At 33.4% G+C, this 11838-nt stretch overlaps 1 protein-coding gene across 1 annotated transcript in view; it reads left to right on the forward strand.

Moving 5' to 3' along the window:
- Nucleotides 1–7869, forward strand: part of LOC127861712 (uncharacterized) — a 44406-nt gene extending 36537 nt beyond the window's left edge. Inside the window, exons 3-7 of the mRNA XM_052400399.1 lie at nucleotides 269–517; nucleotides 1069–1256; nucleotides 2512–2680; nucleotides 7310–7419; nucleotides 7663–7869. Coding sequence (XP_052256359.1) covers nucleotides 269–517; nucleotides 1069–1256; nucleotides 2512–2680; nucleotides 7310–7419; nucleotides 7663–7869 — 923 coding nt within the window. The remainder of the gene's footprint in view (nucleotides 1–268; nucleotides 518–1068; nucleotides 1257–2511; nucleotides 2681–7309; nucleotides 7420–7662) is intronic.
- Nucleotides 7870–11838: the final 3969 nt, after the last annotated feature.

Genomic DNA, 11838 nt, shown 5'->3' on the forward strand with positions numbered 1-11838 from the left:
GATTAAAAAGGATATTGTAGTAAAACGACACTTTATGACCATGTTTCATTTCAAGTTTTTGCGGAAAATCCTATTTGCTTGTGTAAGAAACCATTAGTGCATGTTTCTGCTATAATAAATACACATTTACACAAGTTGGTTTAATGAGTATATCAATTGTTAATACGGTAGTATATTTAATTTTAAAAATAGCATAGAAATATTGTACTAATAATATGCTTGACATGCAAAGTTTTTGATATTTTTCGTTTTATTTCTCAAAACGCAGAATTGTATATCAGTGAGTTCGTCAATACGGACAACTCGGATAAACACATGACACTTCGGGGGAAGATGCTCACCTTGGTTTGTGCGGCCAAAGGGTCCAATGGTATCAGGTTCGAGTGGTACAAGGACGATGCGCGCTTGGACACTAGCTTGACATTGCGTAATGCCTGGGAAACTGTAATACAGGACCAGGTGCATAACATGCATCTGGCAAATCTTAACCTGGATGTAGTGTTCCCTATTGATCAGGGTAATTTGCTAATAAAAAGATAAATTACCTCTTTCATCTGACGAAAAGATGGGACTAACTATTCTTAAGGCTAGGAAAAAAAATTGTTACATCGCGGTATATCATTTTTAACGTATTTTTTATTATTTATATGTATCTGTGGTATTACATTGATTTTTATCAATGTCACTCATTAATGAATTTTCCTTTTTCTATCGAGCACTTTTGTCATCACATATTATTTATTATTAATATTTATCTGTGGTATAATACTGATGTGTATCAATGCCACTCGTTCATGTATTTTCCTTTTTCTATCGTGCACTTTAGTCATCATCTGTGGTATGTTTGTAATTGATTGGTTACTTATAGCTCATATGCATTTGCTGTCGATGGATTTACGACATTTTGTATATTTTTTCGGCACATAAACGTGATCAACTCGCTAATATATGTGGTTATTTTTGTCGTTGCCACGCTTATTAATTGATTTTATTTAGATCTTATCTTATAATTGTAATTACTATACTTATTATATTTAATCAAACGGTGGAATGTTACTTTTTTCACAGGCGTATTTACGTGCAAAGCAATAGATTTTGATGAAGTTCAAACGAAGACGTTAAAGGTCACAGTTAACAATAACCCTCAGGTCCAGCTGGATCCTATGTCCATTAGTGTGCAGCATGGGGAAGCGGTGACCATAAATTGCATGTCTCCCGACGACAGTTGGCTGCTGTTTAAGTACGAATGGTACAAGGTATGCACATTTATCTTATCATGAAATTGCAACAATTATAAGTATTTTATTATATGCTTTTTGATAGAATATAGAAGGAACTTTACATAGCTTTGCTCTCCGATTTGTTTAATTTCAAACGTATTGATTGCGTTACGGTGCATTTCAAGTGCTCCCTGGGCAAGTGGAATACCATTTCACTCAATCAACGAATGCGCTAAAACGCGTAGAAACCCATAAACCATGAATTATTTCAATTGTATTATATCTTTGTCTAAGATAACAAACCACACCATTACAACTCTTCAACTAATGATGTATATATGTCCAACATACACATAGCATTATATTGAACTACGCGAATATTTTCTTGGCTGCGTGACGTCATTGTGAGGTGTACATTAAACCGCCTTCCAAGCACTTTTCAGCCGTTAAAAAAGGATTCAAAAACACTTTCAAATATGGAATCTACTTCAGAGCTTGATTTTTTATGTTGTGCAAATACTCCAGTATTTGATTCGGATTATATAAAGCTATGATATTAACACTTGTACGGCTTAAATAAAATTCGATATCAGTGACAATTGTCAGTATTTTTTCCTAACAAATTAAAATTCGCGAAGAAGATGTTAAGCATACATCTGTTATAAACCAAGACAAAAAACTATATTTTTTCTTCAACGACACACAGGTTGTGACTCTTTTTTCCCCTCCACACGTGTCAAAAACAACGTTTGAATCATTTATTATGTCATTAAACACGCTGATGTTGACCTTAAACACAAACGTATATAGTTTAAGCTTGTATTGCGTAATTTTGTTATTCATGGACAACAGATAAAAATGTTTTGCTTTTGGTGAATTGTCGAATATTCATTTCGCACGTGGTACTGATTTCTTTCTATTATAACTCGTCAAGTAAATTTAATCATACCCCAACATCTACAAATATCCTCTATTGTTACAACAAACAATTGTTATCCAAAAGTGATAAATAGATACTCTTTTTATGTTTTCAAACGTAATTAGCAATCAGAATATGATTTTCTTACGACGATGCAATGATCCTAATTTACATTGACGAAACAGCAGTTGCACTTAAAATACATGCACGCAAAATGTGTATATTAATGTTTCGAGTGATGGCCCAGAAATCATTAAAAATGATTATTCGTCTTCTCTAAATATATCGAAATATTTGTTGAATCAAGAACATGATATTTTTTATTCAAGTTAACTCGTAAAGAGACCATACTTTTTTATGTTCGCATTTCAGAACGGAATAAAGATTGACACGAATGCGAGATTGGAGTACACGGAAGACATGTATCCAACGGGTCTTCTGTTGGCCGTCACCAAAGCTACGGAAACTGCAGAGTACACATGCAAGGTCACCAACGAAGCTGGAGCAGCGAGCGCCACGGCGTATTTGTTTGTCGTTCCAAGTATGATCTATTTCATGATTTGTTTTGTGACGGTTAAAATGGTATAACACGCTCAGTCATGAACTGTATTGACTTGTATTAATAATTGATGTATTCATATAGCTACGAACAGCTGCGTGTATATTACCCATGTTCTGTAGAGCAACGTCAAGAATGTAATGTACCTTTTGATTTACCAAATCAAATCACTAAATTATAACTTTTATATTTAACGCTAGGTTATTATTGATTTTAAGTTTCAAACCATATGTAATGAATATTTAGTTGTTTTGTTACAAACTCTTTCTAATAATAACGCAAACAACTTGCACTTTCGTGCTGATCCAAAACAAATATCAAATTTATAAACCCCTTGACATCGTTGTTTTGTTACTTAGAAGACGCCGATTTATCCAGTTTTTGTACAGAAGAAACCGAAGGCTTGGTCACATGGTCCAATACGTCTGCGGGTCATTTTGACGTGAAAAGATGCCCGACAGAGTTCGGAGGTAGTATAGGTGTATTTCTTCTATAACCAGATTCTTATTTATATGAATTATATATATAAAATGAAATGACAAGTGCGTTTTTATAGTTATTTTTTAAATATAATCGTCACTTATTTCATGTAAGTTTGCACCAAGGACTTAAACGTCCGAGATAACAATAAAGACATGACAGCGACTAAGATAATTAAAACACATATCCACATTGTGTACATGGACGTCTTTTGCTTGAACATTTGCTTCACAAAAGTATGTAGTTCAACCAACTTGAACTTGCCTTTTGCTGCACCGGTTACTCTCGGTATCTGATATTTTCATACTCTCTGCACCTTATACTTTATCTTTGATCAATTACTCTAATGCTTCTTTTATTATATCAGTTGGATTGTATTAAAACTGTCTGTCTAAGATACGCACACATTGTATAAGTATGTGCCCAAACTTATTGTGATCAATTTAGCACGCCTGAAAATGGAATTTTGCTGCTACAAGTTTTATCAGACGTATGGCCCATAAAAATGCTTTTTAACTATATTATATACCTCCGAAATTATCTGCATTAAACTCCTTTTTATAGCTACGAGGTAAATCTGACTCAAACTTTCACATTGAATGCACTTAGCGTGCAGTGTAAAACAATATTTATCGGCAACGTATTTTTGGCAGATATATTTTCTAAAGCCTTTTTTTCCAAAAATAATATATTGTCCCAAAAATCAGTGTTTTAAACTCCACATCAACCTATGTGTGGATTTCCATCAAAAGTTCGCAGTTAAATGACCTTTATGTGTTAATTGTCATACAGAAAGGAAATTTGATTACGACTGGTTTGGGCAAAAGTATGGCCCTATTCGTCAACTGAAGAAAAATTGTAGTGTATTGTCCTATGTGTATAAGCATGTGAAATGGGCGCGTCAGTGTCTGTGACACATTTCTGGTGTGTCACTGTAAGATTCTTTATGTTTTTACAATACACTATTGATATTCACTTTGGCAAGGGGAATACCTGATTGGCAGTTATAGGCTCGGAGTGGTTGATGTCGGTAAGAAAACGTTCAGAAGAGAAGATTGTGAACAGGACTCACGAACCTACTCTTGCCATATCACTAGATGATGTACTCGTTTTGTTTATCTCGTGGTTGATTTATATCGGCAATTCAAATTTGAATAAATATATTCTGGAGTCAAATAATAAAATAAATCACACATATTATTTCGCAATATTGTATTTTATAAAACGTATGGCTCTTCTAATGAAAATTGTGTAATATGCATTAATAAAGGTATACTAAATAGCCAGATATAAAATAAATAAAACAGTAACATTAAGTAGTTTCGTGAGTAGTAGTCATTGCGCTTGTATGGTATTGTGGTATTTGATTGCAAATTGTGCCGTGGCGTAAATATGGGCGTACTTAATTTGTTTCTTATTGTTTTATAAAGTGTTTGCGTCCTTTAATGGACTCATTTAATTATTGCTTTGATTTATGTGATTATTTAATCATGTGTAGAATGTCTTAATTTGCTGGTCCATAAAAATTCATCGAATGATCATGTATATTGACCCCAATGTTATGTTATATGTTGCATTAGGATGTTCATGTTAATAACCGTGTGATATGGTGTTGTCATTTCACTTACCTATAGTCTTTGTGCTTATATAGTTTAATTACATAGTGGAAATTATGTTTATAGTTTTTTCTAAAGGAATGGAAAAAGCTATCTTAGAACGCCGTTGTATACAGTGTTTTATGAGGTGTGTGAGTATACAAGTAAAAAGTAGTTTGCTTACATTGTTTTATTCGACTTCTAGCATAAGTCACTTTGAATTGCTTCACAATATACTGAAAAGGTCATAATCAGTGATTGTGCTAAATAATATCCGAGCTAACTACTACATATATTCACAAGGATAGCATATACTCAAATCTGAATCTGAATGTACATTTATTTATGATGAATTTTCTTACATTCAACTAACGAATATTCTACAAAAACACTATCGGAATTTCCGATAAAGAATTATTTTGTTACAATTAAAATATCGAACATGTTTCGATGCATATTTTAAAAAAAACATCATAGTGTTTTTAGCTTAAATTTATAACTACAAACGAATCGGTTTGTGTGTTCCAATAGTATCCTTCATCAATTGCCTATTAGTAATACGAAAATATAAATCAATAAATCGTTGGTAAATCTTGCTTCACTTCACATTTAATGTAGCAATAGCGTATGTTAAGCACGTTTTGATCTGTTTATATCAGATCTACATCTAGATGCTGTTTCATGTGGTAGCTTATAATATTGACCTCTTACACGGTTGCGTGAAGGTCACGTTCGCTCACATTATGCAAGCTAAAATGCATTTAGCAGCTTTACAAAGATAAAGGCACAACGGTATACCAAGATGCATAGTGGTGGGCATTCAATTGAGTGCTCGATGGGTACATTTCAGTGTAAGCCCAGAGGGAACCTACAAACTGTCTCACTTCGATTGCACTTCTCAAATTAAAGACAACATTATCAGTCTTTAATAGTCGTATGATAAATTATATATAAAGATATATTTAATAATAATTATACGTATAACACAAGTTTTATTTTTTAACATGCATGATAAATACAATCAAACCGACAAAAAACAACTACAGAACAGTCAGATCGTGTTGTTCGAAGGTCTCGATTGCTTTATTTTCATTAGCCAGACATGTCCACATCCTGTGCGAGCCAGTAAGCTTACTTTCTAGAATGTATAATGCAAAGCGTCGATAACCAGCGTGTTTTGACAGCCACGGCAAAGATGCACTGATTGGCAGCCACCAAAAGCATAATGGTCAAACGGAGTATTGCCAGTTAAATAAGCTTATGTGTATTGCTAAGTTCGACGAAAATATCTTCTTATTAGTAATGTGACGAGGATGTGTAACCTTTACGTCACTAATGTCATTGCCTGTGTATATAACTTTAAATTAAGTGTTGTCCAGTTGTTAACAATATATATGACATTTGACTTAAACAACACATTCGATGCTTTTAACGTCATGGAATATGCGATGTATCAGTTGTTAGAATTGATGTTTTTTTATTTAAAGTATCTTTGGTACTGATTGTTGCGCTGTCAAAATTGTTGGGTGATCGCTTTTGTTTCCACCACACAGCTTTCTAAAATAATTTTTTTCCGCGAGTCTTGACCATCAAAACACAGCGGGAAGTTTGTCTGCAAAAAGAATAAAACATGTCTTAATGAAAGTAATTGGAAATAGAACTGCTTATAAGAAATGTATATATATTTATAAGTTAACATTGTTATAAGAAATGTATAACTTTGTATACGGTTGGTTGTTTAATGGGTATGTGTATGCGCTCCTGATTAATTTGACCGGGTTATGTTTGTTTCGCAGGTCAGGCCCTAATTATCGTATTATAAAGATGAACTCCTATTTTCAACCTTGCCTCGTGTTTATTATTCATAAAAATTAGTAGTGGCCATAATTATGAGCGCATGTAATAAGCAGAAGCGATTTACGATACATTAATTTCTATTAAACGTTCATATGGTATTTAAATACGTTTTTGAATACCAAAAAAGCCTGCCGTATGATGTTAATGTCTTTTTCTCGGCATATAAATCTTCTAAAACTGCATATGCCTTCTGTTAAATTCTCGTGAATTTCAAGCATTTGCAAAATATTCTTTCATAGTAAAGTATTTATAGTTTTCTTCCGTTCGGTTATGTACAAACATTAATGTCCATTTAAAAGCATTTGCATCATAGCTTCGTTATTGATATTTTTATTATTTCGGTGGTACTAACATTAACACTATTTCTCTGTTATATATATTGATGAATGTGTTGTTTTACTTGGTAATTGTTGTATTTTGTAACTGACAGAGATGATTCTAACTAAATCTAAACGACTGAAATGATATTATAACAATTGTTTAAGGCTTTCGATAAATAAAACAATAAAAAAATAATCATATAACGTGTACGTTTGGCTACGTATTAAAAAGAAAAAGATGTAAGTTTTTAATCAGTTTATATTATTGGTAAAATCACAACATTAATTTATATAACTGCCGAATCGTAACCCGGAAGTGCGCGGTTGTAGTTGGTACAATCAAGAATTTGCTGTTTCAGGTAACGCCAAGCGCGATTGCAAATGTGATTCTGTAACGCGCATCTGCAAATGGGAGAAACCAAACTTCTCCAAGTGTCAGTCCCTTATGTTGATTTACCTGCATGATGAGGTACGCTATACAACGCAACATATAAGAATGTTCCAGATTGTATTTGGTCATATTGGAATAAATAATGTAGGTCAGACAACTTGTTAAAGCAAAAGGTACATTTTATTCTAATAATATATGTTCTGTTTTACACGAAAGACACATATGGACTCATTTTATTAACAAAAGTAAACAAATACTCATAAAGATAAAATCATAATATGCAATTACAATACTAAAAACTGTGTTTACCGTCTTAATTAGGTCCTGTTGCTTAAGAACGGCTATCAGAAAAACAACATTTCGAAAATATTTGACGATCTGCACAACTTTGCCCTCACGAAGAGGAACGTCACTTTCTACTCGGGCGACATCGATATGGTCGCCGGAATCCTGGAGGAGGTCATCAGCCACATGCTCTTCTTTCCTCAGCTTAGTACAGGAGACAATAAAATAGAGGCACTGGTATGAGATATTTTACAGTTTACACTACATCTCTTGCATTACCGCGATGTAATTTAATTACGTTGTACTTTTATCATAGTATACATTTATCATATTATCATTAAGAAGATAACACCCCATCTGACACAGGTTCCTCTATTCAAAACGCGCAAAATAGTCAAGTATCTTTTATGTCAATCACGTCATTTGATAGATTATGTGTTTTTTCGGTCGTTATCTTTTATATTATCGCGAACTTAATAAAGAAAAATGCAAACATGATTTTATAGATAGATAACAGGTAAGAGTGTTTACTGATACGTTTATTTGCTTGGAACGAAGTCCTGAACCACTTGCTTATGCTAGAGGGTTAGGATTTCTAAACCTTACTAAATTAACTAATCTGCATTCAACACTTACCTTAAATGCTCTATATCGAAGCCGCTTCAAAACAGTCACACATACTTGTGAAGACCAAATACCAACTCAATGTTTACACCATCATTGATTTATTTGTATGTAATCCCAGTTAAACAATGTGTTACAGAGGGTTGCGGAGGTAATTGGTGCCATCTTGCATCGTGCTTCCACAGCGACGCCCGATGAAAAGCGTGACATAATGGTCGGACCGAGTACTATTGCAACCATCAATATTCTGATCTCCGGAGCCATCAATTTAATGATGTACGACCCCCTCCAGCCCACCTCGTACAAAGATTTAATAGGTGAGACGCAGTGTTATTGTATATCCGTTTTAGCCAACTAATGATAGTTGCAATGGATAATATTACATATCGCTACAGTACTGTAATTATTAACAATTTCACGTCGCGAGCGGGCCGTTATACGTTTCTTTCGGGCAAATATGATAATTTCGGTATATGGGCCGAAATTCATTCGTGAAAAGAATCAAGTGAACAAAATTGACACCCACCCTTAGTCTTAACAAATGTGGCTAACAATTTTAATATCGAAATTTAAATTATTTCGTTTGCTATGTACGCTGTTTTTATTGTCAACACTAGAAGGATGTACGTCTAGGAATGCAGCATCCGTTAACGATGAACACGACTCATTTAAGGAAAGATCTTTAGGATAGATATTTGGATATTCAGCTGAAACAAGCTATTATATATGTATCTTTTTATCGATGTCTCTTTTGATCTTGCAATAAAATAATAATTAAGCCACGTTCTTAGCAATACAATAATTGATATGCCATAATGCGCTTTAAAGTTAATATAATCTTAAGTTGCATCGGTAAAAGTAAGGTAATCCGACTAAATGCAATGTCTTTAGTCAATATCGCACCCTCAGAGAATGTACTTCTCTAGGCTTGAACGTTTTAAAACCTTATCCTGCAATAAATGCGTATCAAACTGATCGGTCAGGTACATCAAGGTTTGTGATAACTTTATGGATTTTGCGACATCGGTTGATCATCTACCTCTGTTTGAATGTACACATCTTTTGTGCGTAAAAGTTCGGTTATATTTGAAATTGTAATCGTTAAAGCCCGTCGTGAAGTATTAATACTTATTTTTATATTTCATACATTTTAGAAATCAAAGTAGATACAGTAATGCGGGTAAGATTTGGCATCGATGACGACGATATCACACATCGAGAAGTGAGATACGGTAAGTCTAAATTAAGCTTCAAATGTTTTTTTCAAATATGGTTTGCACTTATCATGATTTGCATTAATAACTCCATTTATTCAGAATGAGGTAATTGTCACCTGTTTCACGATTATTCATTTATAATAAAACTGTTGGTGTAAGTACTTATTAAAAAATAACACCTGTAGTACACTTCATGTTTGAATGCATTAACACCAATGAACGTGTGTGCGTTGCCATTTAAGACGATGTAACAGAGCAGGTGATCTCCGTCACGACAAACTTTCTAGCCGACTTATTGTTATACAGGGACGAGGCAATGAGGAACGAGTCTAGGTACGACTGATATATTTTTTTATCACGTGGCTGAAAAGCCTGACTAAGGTATCGTCACTTATTGAGATTGTAGCTGGTATTGTTCAATTGCTACTTAAACAAAAATAAATGCGCTGCATTTCACTCGACTCGTTTTCAACTTTACCGAGGCTGTTGATTGTTCCAAATACATACAGTGTAGGTGGAGCTTTTACAGGTTTATACATGTGTTTGCATAACAACTATGTTTCGTAAAGCTTTGTCAATTTGGGTCTTTCACAAGCAATAGATATAATATATTATCTAAGCAATACGTCAAAAAGACATGCGTTTCTTTCGCTCTTTTTTAAAAACATAATAAATACGAATCGATTTTAACTCGGAAATAAATTGTGCCGACATTGTTCAATGTTATTTGTCAAACGCTCATAGTATTAATTATACTGAAGACAGAAAATTACTCATTTTTAAACTGAGTGTGTTTTAAATCAAATTTAACCGGTCAATATTTATAGAACTTGTGTGGTTTTGCATTATATAGAATGAAATTTTATCCTGTATCCCGGATGTATTCAATGGCGCCCGTGTACATGGAACCGAGGAAAAAATACATCCCAACCGTTAGAGTCATCATTAAGCACAATCCACAGGTATTATTTATGTTTTAGTTTAATTAAGGACAAAATGTGTTTGATTTACAGCAATGTTATCTGGCAATTTCCGAGAATCAGAGACCTTTTTATGTTATCCTTCATAATTGTGAATCTTCATCTTGATCTAATCACCGTCTATAATCACCACCGGAAATAGATGACCAGCGAAGCGAGAATAAACAAAACAACCGAGGTAGTGCTCGTGAAAAGAGTAAGTTATACCATTTTTATCGCGAACGTTTTCCAAAAACTGTGTGACAAATGAATATTGGACATATCAAACTTCTATCGTAAGTAGTAGGAGTTCTTTATTAATACACTCGAGTGTTGAAATAGATCAATAATCAGCTACCTGGTACCGAAAGTTAAGTTCATTGGGACATCTTTTTTTCTTTTGTCCGAGGAAAGTATACTAATTTTGCCAAATTTGTCAATTGTGTGCAAATAGAATTATATAAACTATCTTGTTTTTTTAAAGCTTCAGCCCAAAAATCTAGTTAGAATGCAAATGTTTGGCTAAAATATAAACTTTGTTGTGGTCGGCGAATAGCACCTAATTTGTACGGCGTATAGCAAAATAAAATTAAATTGTGTACGGAGAATAGTTTTGAGTTTGGTAACCACAATGCAGAAGAAGGGGACCCCTAAACGGGATTATTTTTATCAGTGACATTTTCACCACATTTGAGATATGTGTGTATCCTAATTGGGTGCAATTCGTTTATTTTGGAAAAAGTGGAAATGCATAAACAAATGAAACACATTAAAATGATCATGTTTATGGGGTTCCGTTAAAACTGTCATGTGAACATATATGTAAGACGCATGTGTATACAACCATACTGACGTTAACAAAAAAGCCTCATTCAAAAAACATTTAATATTACGCTCTTTTGGAGAAAAAATGACGTTTCATTCATTCTTAAATCATCGATTGATAGCAGAAAGTTTGTCATTGCAATTTAATTTAAGAAATATATAAATTTATCTAAAACACAACGCTTAATTTCATCATTCTTGGGATAATAATGACATCTTTATTCATTCTTAAATCTTTATTTGAGAACAGACTGCTTGGCGATGCAATATTATCAATGCGTCTTTGTTGCTGGCTAATGCACGTGCTCCCCCAATGAATTGCACGCAAGTCGACTTTAACGTAACCCCTGCGTCAAAAAAACGTGTTTTTTGTGTGTGTTTTTTATTCAATTTAAACATACATCTCGTATACATATGAAAAACAAGGTTATACATTGACAACATCAACATATCAATTATCGTTATTAAAGTATGTTCATATTATATACAATATCTGCATAAAAATTGAAGTCAATTTTAAAGATGATGCTAAAATATTATATATAAAAAATGAAAAAGAGAAGGACGATAGAAAATTCCTTAAGGTG

The sequence above is a fragment of the Dreissena polymorpha genome, chromosome 16 (genome assembly GCF_020536995.1).
Source record: "Dreissena polymorpha isolate Duluth1 chromosome 16, UMN_Dpol_1.0, whole genome shotgun sequence".
Classification (NCBI taxonomy): domain Eukaryota; kingdom Metazoa; phylum Mollusca; class Bivalvia; order Myida; family Dreissenidae; genus Dreissena; species Dreissena polymorpha.